The sequence below is a fragment of the Nycticebus coucang genome, chromosome 6 (genome assembly GCF_027406575.1).
Source record: "Nycticebus coucang isolate mNycCou1 chromosome 6, mNycCou1.pri, whole genome shotgun sequence".
Taxonomy (NCBI): domain Eukaryota; kingdom Metazoa; phylum Chordata; class Mammalia; order Primates; family Lorisidae; genus Nycticebus; species Nycticebus coucang.
Window position 1 is genome coordinate 103,227,010 of NC_069785.1, and position 24,931 is coordinate 103,251,940.

The window sequence follows — 24,931 nt, forward strand, 5'->3', positions numbered from 1 at the left end:
GCTGAAGCGGGGAGGGCGGGACGGGGAAGCTGGGAGTTGTCCTTCCTTCCTTCCTTCCTTTCTTTGAAATTAAAATCCTTTTCTCAGGGAGGAGCGCGGGCGGTAGCCCGGGCAGGCTCTCCTATCAGTACCCGCGTTCGAGGCCACCTCCAGCTCGCCGGCGCACGTGGGCTTCAGGCGCCGCGACCCCGCCAAGCGGCACTTCCCTGCGACGGCGGCCCGGGCTGGCTTTCTGCGACGCGCGACCGCCTCGGGTACATCTCCTGCCTCCGGTTCTTGGGAAGCTGCGCCGGTAGCAGGGCCGAGGGTGTGGCCCGCGCTGTCGCGGCCGCGCAGAGTCAGAGTCGGGCGGGAGCCTGCACTGATTGCGCACAGCGGCCGCCCCCCTCGCGATCTCGCCCGGAGCCGCGCCCGGTCGTGCCGGGAGCCGCGGCTGCCCCTTCCCGCCTCTCGGGTTCACAGAGCGCGGCCCGGCGCCGCGGCGACACGCCCTCCCAGACCGCGCGCCCGGCGGCCCGCCGCTGCCTGTCGGCGCGAATCCATCCCCGTCGCCTCCTCTCTGGCCCGCAGCCGCTGAGCTCTCCCGAGGCCCCGGGCCCCGCGCATCGGACACCCTCGCACGCGTCTCCCTGGGGGCCGAGCCAACTCAGAAGGTCCCCGCGGCGCTGCGGCAACCGACCTGAGCCCCGGCCCCTGCCATTTTTATCAACCACCAACTTCCGAGCGAGCGGGGAGAAACTGAAAGGAAGGGCGGGGGCCGACAGGCAGAGGGGAACACACCCGCTTCCTCTCCGCGCGCGGCTTCACCTCGAGCGCGTCCGTGGGTGCGCCGCCTCCCGCAGGGGCTGCCGGAGGCTTTTCCTCTTCCCCTCCGCGCCTCGCCCCCGGGCTCGCCTCCGCCGCCGCCTCGGCCGTAACCTCCCCGGAGCCTATAGAAATCTTTTGTGTGGCGTCACCGCCTTTCGTTTAAATCCCGCTTCCTCCTCTCGCCCTTCCTCCCGCCCCCTCCGCCGCTCCCGGATGCTTGCGCGATGCGCTGCTCCTCCCCCGGGAAGCTGGGTGGCTGACGCTCGGGCGCGGGGCCGGTGGTTCCCGGCCTCCCCCACGCTCGCTGGCCGAGAGGCCGGGAGAGCCGAAGGGGGGAGACCCGCCCGGGCCAGGGGCTCTGCGCACACCCATGGAGCTCGGGGCGCAGCTGCCCGTTGGCCTTACGTAAGCTCTCAGCCGGACCAGGCGCTCCCTGCTTCCTCCCCGGCGAGGGAGCAAATCTAAAAGGTGACCTGCTTTCTGGGCTGAACGGAGGACACTTGATGTCACCCCCTGGTGATTTGCTGGGGGCCTGTTTTCTTGGTTCGCACGACTTCGACCCGTTTTCCAAGGGCTTCCCCTGCCCTTTGTTGTGTTTGATCTCTTCCCCGTGGGCTTCAGAGGGCAGTGCGGTGTAGCGGAAAGAGGAAGGACGCACTGGATGTGGAGCCCCAGGAGCGGGGCTAGAACTTGCCGCCTCCTCACTGTAAATATACTTTATATCGTTAGAGCGCGGGCTTTGAACCAGGCTTCCTGGGATCATTCCTTCCCCCACCAGTTAGAAGTTGTGTGTCCTCGTGCAAGTTATCTCTCCCAGGTATTACTTTTTATCGTCTGCAAATCAGATACTGTGCACTGTCTGCTTGAGTGCTTGATTTGTAAATTTAGCTGTTAAAATTATTAGGAGACGGGACCAGCAGAGTTTTCCCTCTCATAACTTCTATTTCTTCGTTACAAGTGGTATAATAGTGGCCACTGTTAAGTGAAACAGTCTTAGGAGGTAAACATTACAATCCCAGTTTTACAGATAAGGAGACTGATGGTCAGTACCACAGCAGATGGCTGGGCAGGAGCCCCTCCCCCCCCCATCTTGTTCTTTGGAAAGTGGTTGAAACACCTGGGCTTCCTCTCAGAAATGTGCCCTATCTCTTCCTTTTCAAACACGCCTTCTAGGTAGGTGCCTGGCCCAACACAGGTGGGTGTGCTCAGCCAATTGTTTTTTCCTCTGTCCCTTCTTAGGACACCAGGTCATGCTTTCCAGCCAGTTGTAATTGTTCCTTATAACTAGGATGAATTACAATTTATTGTCCAAACCTAAACGCTTGTGAGTGAACTGTGAGACACTCTGTTAATAAACAGGAACAGCAGGTACAAACCTGGGTGGATAGTCACCCTACTTACAACCAAAGTGTCCTTAGATAGCTTCTAGAATCCAAATGAATCCACTTATTCTGCAAATCAAGGTCAATAAAACTGACAATTTTGGAAACAGGCAGAAATTCCATGGGGTTATTCTCTTTTATGATTGTACAAGGCAAGCATGGGGAAATCAAGCTCTTTCCATGGTAACCTCAGAATTGCACCTTAGTCTTTCTTAACTTTCTTAGCAAACACTGTGAGAGAGAAGTCAAACCTTTTCTGCATGCCTACTTTGGGGATTTTTTTCCAAAACTCGTTGGTGCCCTTGGAGTCCTATTTTTCTTTTCCTCTACATATGCAATTTGGTTGTAACTGTTGCTGGAAACCCACCGGACAGTGAGAGCTGTGTTACACGTAGACTATCCCACACTATTGAGGAGGTTTGATTAAGCTTTAAAAATTAGTAGGATTGTTTTTTCAGCCTTCTCTGCTTCATTTTTCAGAGAGGGAAGCTCCTCCAAACTAATCCTTCCAGGGAACTATCTGCCTGCTTTCAGATTCACCATGACTTTCTGCCATTGTTCATTCACTCCACAAACATTGGGCACCTCCAGTGTGCTAGGCACCCAAGTTACATGGTAAGTAAAATGAGGCCTCCACTCTTGGAGATTAGAGACCAGGGAGCAAAGAATGCAGTAACAAATTTTGCTTTGGTGCTATAAAGAAATGATGGCAGAGATAGTAAGGCCTACCAGATATTTTAATTGTCGTTAGGCAAGGTCCTGTGATTTCTTCTGACCAATGAAATGTAAGTGTCAGTGATGTGCATTCATGCCAGGCCCAGGCAGTGAAAAGCTAATCTGTAATTCTCTTTCTCTTAACCCTGCCGTGAATACTGTAGAAGGCTGTTTCAGTTTATGAAGCCCCCATAAGGCTAGCTGACTTGTGGAGCAGACTCTCTCTTGACCTGTATGGGACATGTAATGAGCACAAAATAAACTTATGTTGGGTTAAGCCACTGAGTTTTTTGGGTTGTTTGCTGCCGTAGCGTATTTTGCTAGCATATTTTACAGTCTAATTTGATTCATGGAATAGGGCTTGTGTCTGACCCTAGTGTCATTGGAGTAAGGTCAGTTCCTTTGGAAAACTCTACCTATAGGGAGGTGCCTGTGGCTCAAAGGAGTAGGGCACCGGCCCCATATGCCAGAGGTGGCAGGTTCAAACCCAGCCCAGGCCGAAAACTGCAAAAAAAAAAAAAAAAAGAAAGAAAACTCTACCTATCACCCCTGCTAACTCTCTTTTACAATTAAAATAAATGTGAACCAAAAGTCTTACATAAGATACTTGCTGTGGTCTGACTCACAAAATTTATATGTTGAAATTTAATGGCCAATATGGTGATATTAATTAAGAGGTGGGGCCCTTAGGAGGTGGTTAAGTCATGAGGGTGGAGCTTTTGTGGATGGGGTTGGTGATCTTATAAAAGGTGTGAGGGAGTTGGTCACCTCTTCCTTTTGTCTTTAGGTCATCTAGGATTCAGGATGCAGCAACAAGGTCCCATCTATGAGAAATGGACCCTCACCAGACACAAAATCTGCTTGCACCTCCATCTTGGACTTCCCAACCTCCAGAGCTGTAAGCAATAAATTTCTATTATTTGTAAATTACCCAGTTGACAGTATTTTGTCAAAAGCAGTGCAAATGGACTAGGACAATATTTTTTATTAAAATGGATATTGAGTAAGAAAATAAGGCTGAAAATGTGTGGACTGAAGATTGGCTGGGGAACAGGAGGGAGCTGGGGCTGTGCAGAAAGCGGCTGGCTCCTTGAGAATGCGTTCCCAGCGCTGGCCCAAGGCCCAGGAGTTGTAGGCATTTGATAAGTGAATGAGCAAGATGCAAAGAGAACTGAATGAGGATGTAGGCAGGTAAAAATGGAACTGACAGAGCTTGGGACAGGCAGCATTGGGGAAACATTTTTTCCCTTTTTTGCCTGTTTTAGAAGGTATGTCTACCCACCTAGACTTCAGGCTAAAGAATAGTATGAGTGTTCTGTTTGGTTGCTGTTTTTTTAATTGTGGTAAAATGCAATGTACCGTACCATCTTACCCAATCTAGCTCAGTAGTATTGAGTACGTTGTTGTGCACTATCACCACCATCTGTCTCTATAAATTTTTCATCTTCCCCAAACCAAAACTCTCCATTCCACCTCCTGACCCCAACCCCTGGCAAACACCATTTTATTTGACTATTGTAGGTATCTCAGACAAGTGGAATAATACAGTATTTTTCCTGTTACGTCTGCCTTATTTCACTTAGCATAATGTCTTTAACTTTCATCAATATTGTAGTTTATCAGTTTTCTTTTTTTTTTTTTTTGAGAAAGAGTTTCACTATGTTGCCTGGTAGAGTGTCATGGCATCATAGCTCACAGCAACCTCCAACTCTTGGGCTTAAGCAATTCTCTTGTCTCAGCCTCCCAAGTAGCTGGGACTACAGGTGCTCGCCACAACACCCAGCTTATTTTTTGGTTGCAGTTGTCATATTGTTATTTGGCAGGCCTGGGCTGGGTTCCAACCTGCCAGCTCTGGTGTATGTGGCTGGTGCCCTACCCACTGAGCTACAAGTGCCGAGCCAGTTTTTTTTCTTTTTTTCTTTTGAAGAGGAGTGGTCTCACTGTCATTCAGGCTGTAGTGCAGGAGAATTTCCTTACTTTTTAACCTGAATGATAAAATCACTCTGGTTTTTTTTTTGTTTGTCTTTCTTTCTTTTTTTTTTTTTTTTTTTTTGAGACATAGTCTCAAAAAAAGTTACCCTGGGTAGAGTGCCATGGCCTCATAGCTCACAGCAACCTCAAACTCTTGGACTCAAGTGATCTTCTTGTCTCAGCCTCCTGAGTAACTGAGACTACAGGTGCCAGCTACAATACCTGGCTAGTTTTTTTTCTATATTTAGAAGAGACAGGGGTCTCACTTTGCTTAGGCTGGTCTCAGATTCCTGAGCTCGAATGATCCACCAGCCTCCATTCTGGCCTCCAGAATGCTAGGATTACAGCTGTGATACCCAATTTTACACTGCACCCTGGTTTTTGTAGAGTAACAACCAAGCTGTGTGTTATCTACAGTGCCACCTGATGGTCAATAAGCTGCATTCTTTGACCTAATGTGTCTTTCCTGTGGAGCAGTGTCCCTCTGTTTTGTAACTGCACACAAATTTTGTGAGCTTCAGTCTGTTTATGTGTGTCTTTCTCATTAAAAACACAACTGATCTATGTTAGATGTGGAGAAAAATACAAAATACAGAGAAAAGATTAAAATAATTTGAAATCTCACTGCTTAGAGATAGCCATTATATACATATTGCAGCTATTTTTCTATACATAAAAATATATATCTATATAATTTTAATACTATTTTTATCATTTAATAATATAAAAACATCTTTGAAGTCACATAATATGTAATTTTTTTTTTCAAATGAGAGAGAGTCTCACTCTGTTGCCTAGGCTAGAGTGCAAATGTGTCATCCTAGCTCACAGCAACCTCAATTTCCTGGGTTCAAGTGATCCACCTTCCTCAGTAGCTGGGTCTACGGGCGCCCACTACAATGCCTGGCTAATTTTTCTGTTTTTAGTACGGACGAGGTCTCACTCTTGCTCACGCTGGTCTTGAACTCCTGAGCTCAAGCAGTCCTCCTGCCTCAGCCTCTTAAGAGTGATGAGCCATTGCTCCCGGCCTCATCTTACGTAATTATTGCATTATTTTTCATTGTATGAGTGGACTATATCTTGCAATCTGTAAATATAGATTATGTAGTCTACTTTTTTAAAAACATGAATTATTTTTTATTAAATCGTTGTCTACTATTTTTGAAACACTTGGTAGTTCCTGTCTTCCCCTCTTGTGGAGAATATTACATAAGATTGTAACAATGGGTTAGTGTTAGTCACAGTGTAAGTGCTTAATATTATTGTTACTGTTATTGTCATTGTCTGTTTCCTCAGTATCAGTTCCTGGAAGTGGAATTGCTAATCAGAAAATGCACATTTGGTGGGGTTTTGATACACAGGGTGTCCATAAAGTGTGCAATATAAAATAGTCAAAATTACATACCAACTTTATGGACACTGTGTATTTCACTTAATTTTCATGCAGAATAACTCTACATCCCAGAAGTGAATAAGAATGCTATGTACTATCTTTAAGGATGTATACTGTCTTTATTTTTATCCAAGACCAATTGATAGGGAGATTCTGTAATTATTTTTTTGGTCATATAGGAACTGATCATTTATATCTATTCTTTTGGGAATTACTTGATTATAGCCATTCCCAGTTTTTACTCAGGTGTTCATCTTTTTCTTACTAATTTGTAAGCTATTATTGTGTATACCATGTTGCAGATTTTTTCCAAATTCATTTGCCTTTTAGCTTTTATTCATGGTGTTTGACAAACACAAGTTTTAATTGTTATGTTTAACTCTGAGTTCTGCAAATAATGGTGGTGACCAGGAATGGACACTTGCTCCAGGCTGGGCTAATCACATTCTCTACTGCAAATTTGAAATTGCAATCAAAAAGCAGCGGAGCAGGGCGGTGCCTGTGGCTCCGTGAGCAGGGCGCCGGCCCCATATACCGAGGGTGGCGGGTTCAAACCCAGCCCCGGCCAAACTGCAACAAAAAAATAGCCGGGCGTTGTGGCAGGCGCCTGTAGTCCCAGCTACTCAGGAGGCTGAGGCAGGAGAATCACCTAAGCCCAGGAGTTGGAGGTTGCTGTGAGCTGTGTGAGGCCACAGCACTCTACCAAGGGCCATAAAGTGAAACTCTGTCTCTACAAAAAAAAAAAAGCAACTGAGCAGTTGCAACAAAAAGTTAACAACTAAAGTGAATAATACTTCCCTTTCCATATGATTAAAAACTTCATTAAGTGAGTAAATTTAGGGGCACATAAAACCCAAAAAGTATGCAGTGCCTCTGTTCTTAGATTGGACTAAAAAGCAGCAAAAGTGAAAAATAGTAGTCATTGCTGCCTCCATTCCTACCTCAGCTCTAGCCCCAGGCCTCTCTTCTCATGATTTACTCCTTAAAACCTTACTCATTTAAACTTACTCATTTAAACTTTACTCATTTAAACCTTTCATGATTTACTCCTTAAAAAGTTAATGTTTTGGCTGCAATGGCTCACGCCTGTAATCCTAGCACTCTGGGAGGCCGAGGTGGGTGGATTGCCTGAGCTCAGGAGTTTGAGACCAGCCTAAGCAAGAGTGAGACCCTGTCTCTAAAATCAGTGGGTCGTTGTGGTAGGCTCCTGTAGTCCCAGCTACTTGTGAGGCTGTGGCAAGAGGATTGCTTGTGCCTAAGAGTTTGAGGTTGCTGTGAACCATGATGCCACAGCACTCCACCAAGGGCATCAGCGTGAGACTCTTATCTCAAAAAAAAAAAAAAAAAGGAAAGAAAAAGATTAATGTTTGGTGTAGCGGGGACTACCCTTCAAGTTGTAGGCCTGAGTTCTGATTAGTGAGTAATTGTGCTACTCCAGTTTGTCCATATCTTGAGTATAACCCCTGCATGATTTCAAATAATGCTTTCCCCTCCTCTGTTATGGAGTAATGTGGGCCAGGAGCTCAGGTTAGGACACTCTGTAATTAGATCTGAGGTTCAATTTCACCATACACAGCCACTGAACCACTGAGAGGTGGGGTTAGTATTAACGCCAGTACAAAGAGAAACATTTGGCTTCATTTAGGCAGTGACCACACAATCTCTTCCACTCTGTCCTCCAGCCCTATACTGCACTGCCTCAGAGCTAGTTCAGACTCTTGTTTCATCTGACTGCTCCTGGCTCCAGGCTCTTTTCAGCCTGTTTTCCATATGGCCCCCAGTTTATCTTGAGTGCCTCAGTGATGAATCCAGATGGTGCTTTGATGGAAGACAGGAACCAAGGAAGATTGGTCCCTGTTGTCCAGCACACCTAGGCTCAGAATCTTGCCTTGCTGCTGTACTAGCTATGTGACCTCAGACAAATTATGTAATTCCAAACTGAGAGTTTCCTCTTATTTAAAATCGGGTCATTATCATCATTCCCACATGTCCCTGTAGGCCCTGATCTCCCATAATCTGCATGAAATTTATTCTATATTGTTTATCTCTTTTGCTAGTCCAAAAGCTCCAAGACCAAGAACCTTGTTATGTTAATTTTTCCATTAGTGCCTCACCTTGTTCTTAATTAACAGTAGGTCCTTAGTAAATAAATTCTCCAGACTTCAGCTGAATCAAGTTCTAAATACCAAGTAACTGTCAAATATCAAAATGTTGAAAACGCAATGGATCCAGATGTTTTCACATCAGTGGATTAGATCTTAAATTTATTTCCTTCTTAGATGAAAATCAATAGCCCTAGAATTTCTTACACAATCTCAACAATTTCTGTAAAACTCTCAATGACTTTTATAATCTATAACTAGATACTATGGCCAAGAATCCCAGCACTTTTGCTCTTTGACTTGAAAGCTGGCAAAATGAATTACCAGGATTGACCCCTCCCAACCAAACACATGATCAGCTACAGCTGTGCATGTTTTTTAGTATGATTGCACCAGGATAGGGCTCCAAGCCACTGGGTGGAGCAGTGTGCTCTGGGGAGAAAGCTTATGACATTTCCCCTATGATTTCATGAGAGGAAAAAAAAAACACTTTATGAGTTGTTTCTGCTCAACATCAATAGAAAATGTCATAGCATGGCATGTTTACATATAGACGTACGCATGAAGACCATGAGACAATTTAAACTGCATTGGTCCTAAGAGTGAAGGCAGGCAGACATTACTAACTAGTTGAATACTCAACCTCACTTTATTTTTTTCCCTTGGTAACAGAATTCCAATTTTATTTGGGAGTGACAATGTATATTAGAAGACAGATTCTCCCTTGAAGGGCTAGGTTCCAGCCAGGAAGATGTAAACAAATGTGTGTGTGATTTTTAAGTAGACTGCTTAAAGGAAGTTGACTCCATTTGAAAGGTATGCTGTGTTGGCCTGCCTTCCTTCTTCTTTCCTCTGGTTGAATCTTTATGGCTGGAGCTCCAGTAGCCAGCCTGGAACTTATGGTGACCTTAAGAGTGGAAGCCACAGGCCAGTATAAGGGAACAGAATAAGAAAGAGATTGGGTGCCAGATGACTGAGGAGCCATACCAGCTCTAGACAGGTAGTTTCTGCTGTTTGTGTGAAAGAAAAACAATCAAACGAAGTGATTTTATTTAACCCACTCTTTAAAAAGTCAGTTTTCTGTTATATGCAGCCTATTAATCCTATCCAAACAAGGCATGTCTAAAAGGTTTATTGATGCTTCTTTTTTCCCCAATTAATAGCAGAAACATTAGTAATAAATGCCCATCAATGGGGAAAGAAATTATTGGTGTAACAGTACCAAAGAAATCTGTGCACTGTGGAGCACTGTGCACTGTGCACTGTGGAGCATAAAGAAAGTTCTCCACGAAATATTAAGTGGAAAACAGAGTCTAATATGCTTACCAATCCTATAGTATGATGTCATAGACAGATAAAAATGCAACAAAATCTTTTCTACAGATACTTTGATGTTTGTAAATGTATAGAAAATACATGCAATACGTAATGGATAATGTGGAGTAGAATTGTGGGGTTGGAATTTAAACTTTATATAATGTTTGGATATTTTACTACTAGAAGTGATTTATGTCTTCTTATGTAATTAAAAGTTTAAAAGAAATCATCAGACCAGCCATTTGAAACACAGGGAATCTTAAAGTATCCCTGGCCTGATTTTTAAAGAAACAAAAACTAGTGTGATTCATCCTTTAAAAGGATTATTAGTCATAGACTACGTATTAGGTTGAAATCGAAGACTGAAGCTATTTTTAAAAAATTAAAAATGATTTAAAAACGAGAGTTTGAAGATGACAGTAATATTGAAAGTTGTTTGCACTGCATTCTATAATGAGCAGGAAAGCAGTGGGCCCGACCTATTTACAACTTACTGAAAAAAGTTGTCCTACCTGCCCCAAACTTTTTTTAACTGGCTATTCTCAAAGGAAACTGCCGGAGACTGAGGGTGAACGTCTGAAGCCCATTGCCCTGAAGTGGGCGTTTTTAGAGTTGAGGCAGCTTCCCGCATTTCCAGCTTTGATTCTTTTCACAGGCGAGAAATTGAGGTTTCGCGGGACGCTGTTTGGCGGGTCCTGGAGGGCCCGAGGGTGCTTTTGGATCCTGCCTGTGCGTTCCAGCGAAGGAAAACTGGGACGGACCCAGCCTGGGCAGAAAGCCTCAGCCGGACCAAGGGGAGGGGCCCGCGGAGGGGCGGGGCCAAGATAGCGCAGGCAGGGCTTCCAGAGGTTGGGGCCTGAGGCAATGGGACGGGGCGGAGCCCGGCTGGCCAGCGAGGGCCGTGGGCGGGGTCACGGAGCCTGGCGTCCGCGGGGCGGGGCTAGAGCGTGTACGAAGCGGAATCCGGTGCGCTGCGGTCAGAGCGGCGGCGCGGCGAAGATGGCGGCCTCCAGCTGGGCTCGTTCAGTAGTCGTGCTGCTTTGTGTCTCTGACCTCCTACTGTTGCTGCTGCTGCAGTCGCCTGGGACCTACGCTGCCGAAGGCCCGGCAGGAATGCCTGGCGAGGCTACCCCACCTCCCCAGAAGAAGAAGAAGGATATTCGCGATTACAATGATGCGGACATGGCGCGTCTTCTGGAACAGTGGGAGGTCCGCTGCGCGCGCACACCTTCCCTGCTTTTCTCTGTCCGGACCCCGTTCCCACTGACCCTTCGCTCATTCGGTCTTGAGACCCTTCTGAACCCGTCTCAGTGTCTTCTGACCCCCTAACCTCTTTGCTCATGCCACGAATCCCTACTGACCATCGCTGACCCTCCTTGTCGCCTTTGACTCCCTCACGTCTTGCCGACCCTCGCCCCGGCCCCCTCATTCAGTGTTCTATTCCACATGCCACCGCTTCTCAGGCCACTCCAGTTACGGGTCAGCGTCTCAGCCCTTCATTGCCCTAGTCGCCTCTGTTATTCCCCGTAGTCGGGGACCACTGCAAAGAAAGAGACCCCTCCCAGTCAACTGCTGAAGATTGTTTTCTCTTTTCCCCCTTTGGGGTGAGTGGGTTGCGGTGATGATTATCTTTTGAGAGGTTATCTCAGCTTTGAGAGCTCTCTTGTCTCCTAATAGAATTTTAGTCTTCCCATTTTGGTATATGTCCCTTCTGGGAATTTTGTAATTTTGTGGGTGGATTTATTTTATTGGCGGAGGGAAAGCAAGTGGCAATGAGGCTAGTGGCTCTATCATAGACCTCATACTTTTCCCTTTGAAGAGCAATGAATAAGTTTCTGGTTTGTTAGTTCGATACTGTAGAGTGGGTAGTTACAGGGAATGTGCAGTAAGCTTTTAAGGTAAAGTTGACTGACTGAAAATATGTTGTTGCCTTTTCCCCTTACAATGGTGGTTATACAGGGTCATGTCTCCTTTCTGGGCTTCAGTTTCTTTATCTGCAAAATGAGAAGAGTTTACCGGATGATTTCTTACAACACTGACTTTTTGCTATTTTGTAATTATCTATGTGTGTGTTGGTTGTGGGCATGAGCTTAAAATACCACCTGATGCATTTGATTAGAAGAAAGCAAGCTTGTGTTACCATGTGTTCTATCAGCAGCTGATGCAAAGATTGGGGTAGATTTGAATGTGAAAAGGAAACTTCCCCATTGATTTACCACTCCCTTACAATCTCTCTCTTTCTGGACTCCAGTAAGTAAAAAGCGTTTAGGTCTGCTGGAATGAGAACATCATCTTAATGAGAAATCTTAGACCCTGAGCTAGGTGAAGAGGGTGCTGCAGAGATGAGCAAGGACTTCATGAGGAACCGTAGATAACAGTTAAAATAACAGTAATACATAGCTGGGTGTGGTGGGTGCCTGTTGTCCCAGCTACTTTGGGAGTCTCAGGCAGGAGGGTTGCTTGAGCCTAGGAATTTGAGTTTGCAGTGAGCTGTGATGATGCCACAACACTCTAGGCAGGGCAACAGAGCAAGACTCTGCCTCAAAAAACAAAGATAAATAAAAAATAATAATAACTGTAATACAAGTAGAAATTGGTGGGTGCTGTGCAAAGAAAGTGCTGTGGGAATCTCAGGACTTCAGGAAGGAAATGGCATTTTAGTTAGGCCAAGGCAAATGTGGGGGGCAATGGCACTTTAGACAGGCTAAGGGAAATGTGGGAGAAAGGCATTTCTGACTGAGTAGCATGACCTGAGGTTGTAGGAACTGGTCAGAAGAGAACAGAGGTTAACAGCTGAGGCTCTGGAGTTAACATTGCTTAAGTTCAAATCACTTAAACTTGTAAATTTAGACTAGCAAAGAACTGCTCTGTGCCTTAGTTTCTTTTGCAAAATGGAGGTGTTAGTAGTATCCATCTCAAAGTAGTTTCAAAGATTAACTGAGAAGACATGTTAAGAACGTGGAATAAATAGTACAATTCAGGAGTCAGTAGCTATACTGAATCATTTGGGTTAGCAGGAACAGACTGAAAAAAAGAAGTGACACATAAGAATAGGAAAGTTGGTGGAAAGCAGGTCTTAAATACTACGGGGTTTATACTTTATTTAAAAGGAAATATGTTGGTCCGGTGAGTATGAAAAGTTTTATTACCTGAATATTACAATACTAGAATGTTCATACAGCATTTAGTCATCCCTAACCTTATCTCAAAACATTTTCACTTTTTTGAGTGCCATACCATAAGCAGATGTAATTTTTATGGCTGAAATCATAGCATACATGGAATTTTTTACTCTTCATTATTGAATTTAGTAGCTATTAAGCGTTTCCCTGGGTTACTGCATTATCTTCATGGGAGAGAGTCTGAAGGCGTAGAAAAACACATTATCTCATTTAATCCTTTGACCCCCTTTAATGAGGGAGGTACTTATCCCTGTCTAAATGACATTGAGCACAAAAAGGTTAAATAACTTGCTTGGGGTCACACAGCAAGCCAGCTAAGTTTCAAAATTCTGTCACTTGAGAGCCGGTTCTTTGAACCATTTTACTACAATGCCATGCACATTGGTGAATAGAAGTACACCTGAAAGATAAGGAAGATCTGGATTGAACTGGAAGCTACCAGAGTGGAGTGGACGCAGAAATGGGAGAGATTTTATGCTCATAACAGGACTTGGTAGTTGGTTGATTGTGTGACAGGAGGGTGGCAGCATAATGTAGTAAAAGGGCAGACTGTGAACCTCACTTTGCCCCTGGCTAGCTATTTTTCCCTAGTTTCAGGTGTCTGAACAGCTGGATAACATCCCAACCTGCATGTAAATTAAATGAGCTGATGTTTGTAGACACTTCTGCAAACATGAGCGCCCTTCCCCAGTAGCCGGGATTTTTCTGTGGGAGAATGTATCTATCTCTGTGGGTGCTTTTTTTGTAGGAAGCAGTAATTCTTGCCCCAGTGGCAGTCCCCCAATACACACCCCATTTTTCCCTGGTAGTCTGAGAGTCAGTGCTTCAGTGAGAGGCTGTACTTCACATGTGTGGGAAGAAGGTAAGAACTCTTTTCATTGTGTTAGAACTAATGCTGAGTCCCAATTGGCATAGAAAAATAACCAAAGGTGGTTATTTCATTTTATATCATGCTAACTGGGTATAATGGGAAGGGACAGATGGGGGAATTTGGAGTCAGAAATGTGGGTTTGCACATCATGGCTACCTTTACTAGAATGTGAGTAAATGGAATAAATTACCTTCTCTGAGCCTCCTCATCTTTGTATATTAACTGAAAGCCTTGAGACTGCCCTAAAGGTTTGTGATAATGTATCAGAAGTGCCTGCAACATAGTAGCTACTCTGCAGATGGTAGTTATTGTAAGGGTCATGGGAGGAAGAAGGGGCAGCTCAGGTTTGTAGCTGTTGACTTTGACAAACAGTGATGGGAAAGCCCCTTGAAAATGCAAGATTGGCCTGGAATCAGGGCTGGGTCTAGGGAGGGGCTGACTTGGTGGGCCAGGTTCCAGCCTTGCCTTGAGGTAAGACTTGTTTTCAGCATAGAGAAAGTGATTAGAACAGATTGGATTACTCAAGGATGCCTTGGAACTAAGAACTGAACAGTTACATCTAGGGCACTACAGAGGGTTTCGAAAAAATGTATTCACGTTTTAAGAAAGGATAATCTGTATTAAATTGTAATATGCGAAATGTGCTGTGACAAAAGCGGAATACAAGTCACGTTCAACTTCTGCAATTACAAGAGGTGCTCAGAGTCTATACATAGAATGCACAGATAACACTGCTATGGTATGTATACATTTTTTGGCACCCACATATTTTTGCAATTTTTATTTTAATTAACACATAATAATTGGACATATTTATGGGGTACAAAGTGGTATTTTGATACATTAAGTATACTTAATGTGTAATAATCAATTTAGAGTAATTAGTATATCTGTCACCTCAAACATTTATCATTTTTTTGTGTTGAGAACATTCAGAATTCTCTCAGCTGTTTGAAAGTACATAAGTCATTGTTAACTATTGTCACCCTGCGGTGCTGCAGAGTGCTGAAACTTACTCCTCCTCCCAGTTAGCCCTCCTCTCCTGTTTCTCTCCTTTACTTCTAGGAGCACAGCTTTTGTAGGTCCCACATAATGCAGGAGAACAGGCAGCATTTATGTCTCTGGGCCTGGCCTAGTTCCCTTAACATAATGTCCTCCAGGCCATTGGGGTGTTGTTTTCCAATTTTTTTCCCCTGTAACTGAAACATACACAAAGACATGAAGTAAAAATTAAAGTTTCCTTTCTATTCCCCCCCCACCCCCCCCGAGGGACAGAGTCTCACTTTATCACCCTCAGAGTGCCATGGCGTCACACAGCTCACAGCAACCTCCAACTCCTGGCCTTAGGCAGTTCTTTTGCCTCAGCCTCCCCAGTAGCTGGGACCACAGGCACCTGCCACAACGCCCGGCTATTTTTTTGTTGCAGTTTAGCCAGGGCCGGGTTTGAACCCTCCACCCTTGGTATATGGGCCCCACTCACTGTGCCACAGGCGCCACCCAGAAAATTAAAGTTTCTTGGAACAGTTTTTCTGTGTGCACTAATTATGATTAATTATATTCTCATTAAAAAAGAAATGCCCCTTGCAACCTTCTGAGTTAATTTCATGATCATTAGTGAAATCAGTTTTCGTTTGTTTGTTTTTTTGAGACAGAGTCTTACTATGTCGCCCTAGGTAGAGTGCCATGGCTTCACACCTCACAGCAACCTCAAACTCTTGGGCTCAAGTGATTCTCTTGCCTGAATCTCCTGAGTAGTTGGGACTATGAGTACCCGCCACAACGCCCAGCTGTATTTTGATTGTAGTTGTCATTGTTTGGCAGGCCGTGGCTGGGTTCAAACCCGCCAGCTTAAGTGTGTGTGGCTGGCGCCTTAGTTGCTGAGCTACAGGCGCTGAGCCAGTGTAATCAGTTTGAAAAATACAAATATTCTAGGGTACTGAACTAAGTCTAGAAGTCTTGGAGTGTTTTAATGAAACCATAACAGATGTTGTGGGGAAGCAGGACAGGATGAAGACAGAAACAACCTGTGGATTTGGCATAGGAGTTCTTTGGTGGCATTGAGAGTATAATTTCCATAGGGTGACTGTGTGTGGAGGCCAGAGTACAGGAGCCTAATGAATGAGTAGTGTACTAGCCATAGGTACAATACTGAACATTGCTTGCCTTGAACTCATTAAATCCCAGAAGAAATATGAGGAGGTAGATAATATTATTACCCCTCACCTGCTCATGGTAGGTGAGGAAAGTTACTTTCAGAGGTGCTAAGGAATTTATTTATCCAAGGCCACATAGTCATGGAGCAGAGAGCTGAACCCAAATCCATCTGACTGCACAGCCGGTGTTCCTGGCTATAAGTCACTATCAGTGGCTCTTTCAAAGCAAAATGAGGAAGAAACAGGTCAGTTGGGAGGGTGGCAGAGTTAAGAAGATTAGTATGTTATGTGTGGTCACACTGCTAGAGCCTCAGAGATAACAGCATTCTGCTTTTCAACTTGCAGATGAGAAACAGGCCTCGGGGAGTAAGGACTCATGCAAAGTTGCACAACTAGTTATATCAAGCTGAAACCAGGTCCCAGGTCTGATAGCAGCAGGTCACCTTCAACCTCTGCTGTAGAATCTTTTGTTTTCGCTTTTTATTAACAATATTTTTGGTTGGTTTTTTTCATAACAGCTTCATTAAGATATAATTCACATGCCATATACAGTTCACACACTTAAAGTGTACATTTTAGTGGTTTTTAGTATATTCAGTGAGTTGTACAACCATCACCTCAGTCAGTTTTAGAATGTTTTTATCTCACGGAAAATAATCCATTGCTCCTCCCCCTTTTTCTCCCAACCCTCCCTAGGCAGTCCCAGGCAGTTACTAGTATACTTGTCTGGACAGATGTGTCTGTTCCAGGCATTTCCTAGAAACAGAATCACAAGGTGTGTGTCCTTGTGTGTCTGTCTCTCTCAGGCAGCGTCTCCAAGGCCTGTCTGCTGTGGCCCGTGTCAGTGAGCATTTTGCTCCTTCTTGGTGCTCATGTTAGCCTTTTCTCCAAGGAACTTGGTTCCAGAACATGGTTCTTTTAAGTATTTTTCAATCCATCAGTCTGTGTTCTGTTTATTGGTTGGTATTCTAGTGTAGGTAATTTATTCATTTGTTCATATCAGTATGGATTCAATGGATTCTTATTTTATTTGAGGGATTATAAATTGTTACTACTATTTATTTTGTTGTTCAGATTATTCCATATTGAGCCCATGAAAGCTGCTTCAAGTTGGCTTCTTTGTCATTTTGACATGCTATGCTACGTGATACCTGTTTTGATGCCGGTCTTGCTCCGTCTCTCAGCTTGAGTGGCATCGTCATGGCTCACTGCAGCCTCAAACCCTGGGCTTAAGCAATCCTCCTGCCTCAGCCTCCGGAGTAACTAGGGCTACAGGCATGCACCACCAAACCCTGCTAATTTTTTTATTTTGATTATAAATTTCTTGTAGAAACTAGGTCTCGTCATATTTTCCAGGCTGGGTCTTGAACTTTGGCCTCAACTGATCTCCCACCTCCCAAAGTGCTGGGATTACAGAGTGAGCCACCACACCCAACCTGTTCCATGCTTCTTTGAGCACTCTCTTACTTTGCAAGGCAAGAAGATATTCTAGGTTCTTTTGAATGTTTCATCAATTTAATATCTGTTAATCTCTTAAAAACCAGGAGTACTTTTCTGGTGCCTCCAATTTTAGCCTAATACCACAGGGTACATTCTTTACCCTTTCATAGTTGTAACTTTATTCTCAAAAGTGAGGAACCTGGCTCTCATCCATAATATATACTCCTTTGCTCAAGCCTTGCTGTCACAGAGGATAGTTTCACAGCTGCTAGCTCCTATCACTGCAGAAAGCTAACCTACTCAGTAGAGTTGAGTATTTTCATACAGGCTGGTCCAAGTGCAATGGTATTTACAACTAATTGATCATAACCAGTTAACAGATTCCATGTTCTTTTTCCACACCCACTGCGTCACTTGACTAACCTTAAAAAGTAAAATGAATATTTTTATACACTGGTTATTAAGTGAATAGGTATGTATCAAATGCACATTTCTATGGTCCTTTTAATCATTGAAATAGATTTTAAGTATACTGTGTAATGAGTTTGGACAAGTGGATACATCCGTGTAATCTACAGCCCTGTCAAAATACGAAGTATTTCCATCACTTTAGAAAAGTTCTCTTGTGTCCCTTCTCAGTCATTCCCACCTCATAACCCCCCATCAACAACCACTGTCCTAGTTTCTGTCACCTAGATTGGTTTTGCTTGTTCTTAACTTTAAGTAAATAGGATTGTATAGTATATTTTATTTTGTGCCTGACTTTTGTCACTCATTTTTGAGACTTGTTGCATGTATCAGTGTTTTTTCTTTTTCATTGCTGTGAAGTATTTCATTATATGACCATACCAGAATAGGGCCTTTTTTATTTTTTACAGTTTTTGGCTGGGGCTGGGTTTGAACCCGTCACCTCCAGCGAATGGAGCCGGTGCCCTACTCCTTTGAGCCACAGGCACTGCCCCTGAATAGGATCATTTTTATAATTCACCATATTCACAAGTATAAGGTCAAACAATTAAGTTCACAAACTCATCCTAGAAAGAGGATCATCACGAACTCATCCTAGAAAGGTATGAGTTCTACATACCTCATTGCTGAGTATCACTATGGTCACCAGATGGCCATGGGGAGTAATTTGAAGGTGACTGTAGTGGTACTCAGCAGTGAGGTGACACTTTTTTCCAGGATGAATTCGCAAATTTAATTGTTTGACCTTGTATAACAACAGCTCTGATGGCCATTCCAGAAAAAGAGTTGCTTTGAAGGGTGGACTAGGTGCTGGCATCAGTGCGCAGCTTCCCAATGGAAGCACCTTGAAGGCGACCTGGAGTGACATTCAGCAGTGAGGTATCTAGCACTTTTCCTAGGATGAATTGGTGAACTTAATTGTCTTACTTCATAGATTCTTTTGAGAGTGTAAAAGCTCTAGAAACCCATATGCATTTCTCTGATTGGTAACCTGAGCAGTGCACAGTGTAAGTGGTGCTCCAAACTTAGACTTTGCTTGAAAGTCTGGTGGACAAGGAAACCTCCTGAATTTGCCTTTTCCATCATAACTTAGGGCGTGTGCCCGCACCTGATGTCATAGTAGATGTTTTTGCCTGTGGCAGTTAAAAATCAAGTTTCTGATGATAACGTTTGATGCACCCCACAGAAAGATGATGACATTGAAGAAGGAGACCTCCCAGAGCACAAGAGGCCCCCTGCACCTGTGGACTTCTCCAAATTGGACCCGGGCAAGCCTGAAAGCATACTAAAAATGACCAAGAAGGGGAAGACGCTCATGATGTTCGTCACTGTGTCGGGAAAACCTAGTGAGAAGGAGACAGAGGAGATTACGAGCCTCTGGCAGGGAAGTCTGTTCAATGCCAACTACGATGTCCAGAGGTACAGCTTCAGCCACCGTGACGAGGCTGCAGTCGCCCTGGGGCTTGTTCTAGGCAGCATCAGGGCTCCTTTCTGGCAGTATTCTCAGGGGCCCTGGGCCTTTCCTAGTTATGGCTTCTTTTAAGTTAATTAATTTTTTCTTTTTTTTTTTTTTTTTTTTTTTTAATTTGGCCGGGGCTGGGTTTGAACCCACCACCTCCGGCATATGGGACCGGCGCCCTACCCGCTGAGCCACAGGCGCCGCCCAATTAATTTTTTCTTTAAGGAAGAGTATCTATTACTGGTCAAAGCTATAGTGACAGTTTGCTTTTTTAAGAAGTTTCTGCTCAATGGAGAACACTTTTGTCTGTATATTCACACACCCCCAAAAGTTCGGACCACAGTTTTTTTTTCTCAGAATCTCACTCTATCGCCCCTGTAGGAGTGTAATGGTTTCATCATCGGTCTCTCACTGCAGCCTCCAACTCTTGAGCTCAAGTGATCCTCTTGCCTCAGCCTCCTGAATAGCTGGGACTATCAGCAGACCCCACAGCACCTGGCTAATGTTTTTAATTTTTAGTAGAGACGGGGTCTTCCTCTTGCTCAGGCTGGTCTTGAACACCTGGCCTCAAGCAGTCCTCCTGCCTCAGCCTCCCAAAAGTGCTGGGCTTATAAGCATGAGCCACTCTGGTCAGGACCATACTTTTAACAGATAACTAATTTTCACAGCTTAATATGGTCCCGAGATACAGTTCTTAATTCTCCCCTCAGTGTCTCCTTTGCTGAAACTTGAGTTACAATTTTAAGGAGTTTGGTTTTTTGTTCAACAACAGTTTTGAAATTTGGGATCTTCAGATCTCTTAGTTGAGGAAATATAAAACTGATGAAATGAAGTGGAGTCTGTAGATAATGTCCAGGCTAGCTGAATGCTTTCATTAGCTTAGACAGACACTTAAATGTCTTGGTGGACTGGTTTGAAAGTAGCACTGTTGTTAGTATGGGGTGGGAGTGTTATAAACGGGAGGGTGATGATGTGGCCTAATCCCTGGGGAACAGAAGACTCATGCCCACTGGCCAGCTAGTGGTCCTCCCAGACCCCATTCTCTACCTCCTTGCTCCTTGGGGTCTTCTAAGTGTGGGCAAGCTAGGCTGCTTGCTGTTACCCTCTGGGGTTAGGATTTCTGTCCAGTAGCTGAGTGTCCTCTTGAGCTCGTCAAAGGCCTTCAGCCTTCTATCAGCATAAGTCTTGTGTAAAACTTTAACTGGGTACTTTAGACTATGAAGCAGACATGACTGGGAGCCTCCCCGCTGCTTCCCAGCAGCAGCCCCTGCTCTGTCTCTGCAGTACCCTAAAGAGCTTTTCTCATGTTCTCTGTTAACACGAGCATCCATTTACACCAATGAACAGCCAGCGTCTGCTTCTGTTTTGATCTGAGCCGGCTGTTTAATAATAGTTTCGTGAGCTACTGTTTTCAAACATTAGATATCAGTAGCTACCAGACCTTGGAGAATACTATTTTTTTGTTCTATACTCCTGTAGAAGGTGGAATGAGCTATTTTTCTTGGTAAGTGCCAGAGAATTGCTCTGACCTATTAGCACCTTCCTAGCATATGCTAACCATATGATCACTTCTCTCCACCAAGGTTCATTGTGGGATCAGACCGTGTGATTTTCATGCTTCGTGATGGCAGTTACGCCTGGGAGATCAAGGACTTTTTGGTCAGTCAAGACAGGTGTGCTGACGTAACTCTGGAGGGACAGGTGTACCCTGGCAAAGGAGGAGGAAGCAAAGAGAAAAATAAAACAAAGCAAGACAAGGGCAAAAAGAAGAAGGAAGGAGATTCAAAATCTCGGACTTCCAAGGAAGACAATCGAGCAGGGGATAAAAAAGAAGAGCTGTGATGGGGCAGCCACGGGCAGCCATGTGCTCTGCGGGTGAACAGATGGACACAGAGCTTGCCAGGCTCATGGGTGGGGGCGGGCACAGGAAACCACACACCAGGTGACATTCTAATTTCTTCTAGAAATGGTCTGCCATGTGGTCAGTCTAAGAACGACTGTTAAAAGTCTTCAAATAAGACAAGATTTGTAATTATCGGACCCTGACAAATTCACGTTTATGATAGAAACACCTCGCGTGGACACTTGAGTGAGTTGCTTCTTCCCATTGAGACTTGCTGAGTTGTTGATTCTGCTGAGCTTCCGTGCCCATCCTATACCTGCTCGGATTGGGTGGCCTGCTGTTTTCATGCTTTTTATTTTCTGTTAGCTAAAAGGATAGCACATCCTAATCAGACAAGTTTTAAAAACTCTTAATTGAATCGGGCTCTTCTGCCACAAACATCTTGTGCATTGCTCGCAGGGTGAAAGTGCTCTGGTAGTCCTGCAGCAAGCTGATACTGCAGTGTACAGCAGGAGGCCAGGGTGGGTATTTCCCAAGTCTCTGCAGGCAGAGTGAATAGAAAATACGGCTCTGGAAACCCTGAGCAGTTACTTTGAATTTTTTTGGCTTGAATTGCACTCATCAGTTAAAAGAGAACTTGCGGTGTGCCTGCCGGATTTTATGTGGTCCTTAAAGCCTGTTTTGTTTCCTTCTTTAAGAAAGAGTAATGCTGGTGTCAAGGTTCACAGGTCCTATTTAATGTGACAGTTTGAGATTACATAAATAGGAGATCAGCAGCATCCTTTGCAGGGTGTGGCAGAAGACTTGGTAACCTCACTTACTTCTAAGCTTTTTTTTTTTTTTTTGATAAGTGCCTAAACATGTGGTGTTTCCATGTGGTACTAAACCATGTGCTACTGTTAATGTCTGATTTTGCTATTCATGCATTGTAGCCTATTCTGAATAAGAGAACATTTATATACAGGTGTTGTTTTTAAGAACTAAAATCATTTTTAAAAACTCAGTTGTAATTTTAAAGAATTAAAAATAGCACATGTACATGACTTGAAGCTGTCCATTTTAAAGAATGGTCAAGAGTGAAGTATTCCGTGCTGCCACCACCTGGTCCTGGTGGAAGCTACTGTTAACAATTTGAACCCCATCAAGAAGAGTGTTCATTTATCACCTTATGATGAGGTGTGTGTGTTTTGGCTTCACCGCATCTGTTTCCTGTACTGCAGTACCACTCCACATTTCTCCCAGTGAACCACATTCTCTGCACACTCTGTCCGTCCGCAGCCTCCAGGCCATGCCACTTCAGGGGTGAAGCCTGTATGGTCTAGGCCTCCCAGGGTCAGTTGCTGGAGCTGGGAAGATGTTTCTTGCTCTCATGCATTTTGAGCCAGGGGGGATAAGTGGCCACAGCCCCTGGAGAGGAGACCTGTTTGAGACTGGAGCCAGTGTGAGCAGCGGGGACTCCACACCCTGGTGGTGGCACCTGAATCCATCCGTAGCTGAAATGAGCCCTGTCCCTGGTTTCTTCTATTTTTACTTAGGGTGGTTTGTTGGGCTACTGTTACATGTAGCCATAAAGGTCCTGTCCAGAGCAACTGTCTTTGTTGGATAATTGTTTTAATTCAACAAAAGGGGGCCAAAATTCACACCTACATGCCTTCCCTTTGTTTTTTTGAGACAAGAGTTGGCCTAGGTAGAATGCCATGGCATCATAACTCACAGCAACCTCAGACTCTTGGGCTCAAGCAATTCTCTTGCCTCAGCCTCCAGAGTAGCTGGGATTACAGGTGCCCGGCTATTTTTAGAAATAGGGTCTTTCTCTTGCTCAGGCTGGTCTCAAACCTGTGAGCTCAGGCGATCCACCCGCCTTGACCTCACAGAGTGCTGGGATTACAGGCAGGAGCCACCAGGCCCAGCCCTACAAGCCTTTCCACGTGAGAATGTATGCATGGTTCCTGGTCATTCCATTAACTGAGAAGCACAGGTCTGTGTCATCACTTCCTGTGCAGCATGCACCCGTGTCAGCCAGTACTTACTGTTACATATGAGGTGCGAGGCACAGTGGAGGCAGACCCTGCTGTCATGGAAGTAATGATTTGGTAGGAAAGACAATTATTAATAACACATAAGGTCAGGTGGCAACTGTGAGACGTGCAGGAAGCACAGAGTGTAGAGCAGCTGGGGTTGTGGGGTCTCACCTTGGGGTGCCTAGCACCTCCCTGACAGCTAGAGCAGGAGCCGGGAGGACAAATGCAAGGGGAAGCAGTCATGGGCCCAGCGGCTAGAAGTGGGCAGGGAGGGGCTCTGAGAAGGCCAGAGGGGAGCTAAGGAGGTGAGGGGTGCCCAGGGTCTTGCTGAAATTTGGAATACCCTGCCTGATGCTGCAGTGGAGTGGGCATGGAAGATGGGAGATATGGTTGGAGGGGCCGCCAGTGGGTGTGGCACATGAGCTGGGGGACATGTCAGCAGTGCAGACTGTAGTGGACCATGGCATGGTTGCAGAGCAGGGTGCTGATGAGGTTGAACCACTGTTTACCTGCACAGTCCCTGCTGGCGGACTGTCAGGATTTCGGTTTTTGTGTTAGTGTACTTGATGCTGCAGTGAACGTTTCTGTACAAAACATTTTGGTAATTTTTATTTATACCTGAAAGGTAAATTCCGAATAGTGGAATTGTTAGAACAAGCAGAATTTGGCATTTTGGAGTGTTTCCTGGATTGATTTTCTGTGTGGTTTAGCCTACCCTCGCCAGCAGTGGGTCTCCTGTCCTGGCCAACACTAGGCATCACACTTGGCAATTTAAAAGATGTAAAAACTGTCTGCTGGACACAGTAGCTCATGCCTGTAATCCTAGCACTCTGGGAAGCGGAGATGGGCAGATTGCTTGCACTCAGGAGTTTGAGACCACCTGAGCAAGAGCCAGACCAAGACCCCATCTCTACTAAAATGAAAAACTGAGGCAAGAGGATAGGCTTGAGCCCAGGAGGTCTGAGGTTGCTGTGAGCTGTGATGCCTTAGCACTCTACCTAGGTTGACAGAGTAAAATTCTGTCTCAAAAATAAAAATTAAATTAACTGTATCTTGCTAGACACTGTGGCTCATCCCTATAATCATAGCAGTTTGGGAGACTGAGATAGAAAGATACTTGAGGCCAGAAGTTTGAGGCTGCAGTGAGCTATGATGATGCCACTGCACTTCAGCCCAGGCCACAGAACAGGACTCTATCTCAAAAAATCATAAAAATTGTATCTTAAAAAAAAACTATCTTAGGGCAGCACCAGTAACTCAGTGAGTAGGGCGCCAGCCACATACACTGAGGCTGGCAGGTTTGAACATGGTCTGAGCCAGCTAAAAAAACAATGACAATTGCAGCAACAAAAAAAAATAGCTGGGCCTTATGGTGGGCACCTGTAGCCCCAGGTACTTGGAGGCCAAGGCAGAGAATCTCTTAAGCTCAAGAGTAGCTCACTGAAACCTCAAATTCCTGGGCTTAGGCAATCCTGCCTCAGCCTTCTGACTAGCTAGGACTAACGGTAAGTAGCTGGATTCATCTCTTGATTCTCTATTCTGTTCCAGACATCTACTTCTCTGTTTTTGTGCCAATACCATGCTGTATTGATCACTATTGATTTATACTACAGTCTCAGGTCTGGTAGCGTGATTCCTCCTGCTGTGTTTTTATTGCTGAGTAATGTTTTGGCTATTCAAGGTTTTTTCTGATTCCATATAAAACGAAGTATTATTTTTTCAAGATCTTTAAAATATGACAATGGAGCTTTAATAGGAATTGCATTAAAATTATATATTGCTTTGGGTAGTATAGACATTTTAACAAT

General features: G+C 44.7%; 1 protein-coding gene across 3 annotated transcripts; it reads left to right on the forward strand.

The window, feature by feature from the left end:
* Positions 1 to 131: 131 nt before the first annotated feature.
* MESD (mesoderm development LRP chaperone) lies at positions 132 to 24,617 on the forward strand. Of its 3 annotated transcripts, none has more exons than XM_053594517.1 (5): positions 132 to 254; positions 2,670 to 2,804; positions 3,691 to 3,801; positions 18,987 to 19,219; positions 20,843 to 24,617. In XM_053594517.1, the coding sequence occupies exons 3-5, from the start codon at positions 3,730 to 3,732 to the stop codon at positions 21,099 to 21,101; spliced, it is 564 nt and encodes a 187-aa protein (XP_053450492.1). In that variant the 5' UTR covers positions 132 to 254; positions 2,670 to 2,804; positions 3,691 to 3,729; the 3' UTR covers positions 21,102 to 24,617. The 3 variants fall into 3 exon arrangements, with proteins under 3 accessions (XP_053450492.1, XP_053450491.1, XP_053450490.1); XM_053594516.1 differs by lacking the exon at positions 132 to 254 and adding an exon at positions 1,300 to 1,513; XM_053594515.1 differs by lacking the exons at positions 132 to 254; positions 2,670 to 2,804; positions 3,691 to 3,801 and adding an exon at positions 10,630 to 10,895.
* The last annotated feature ends 314 nt before the right edge of the window (positions 24,618 to 24,931 follow it).

Bases quoted from the DNA above. Each gene is read 5' to 3' on its own strand.
- MESD (XM_053594515.1), top strand. From the start codon at position 10,686: ATGGCGGCCTCCAGCTGGGCTCGTTCAGTAGTCGTGCTGCTTTGTGTC. The intron at 10,896-18,986 runs GTCCGCTGCGCG...TGCACCCCACAG, and splicing joins GTCTTCTGGAACAGTGGGAG to AAAGATGATGACATTGAAGA. The intron at 19,220-20,842 runs GTACAGCTTCAG...CTCTCCACCAAG, and splicing joins GCCAACTACGATGTCCAGAG to GTTCATTGTGGGATCAGACC.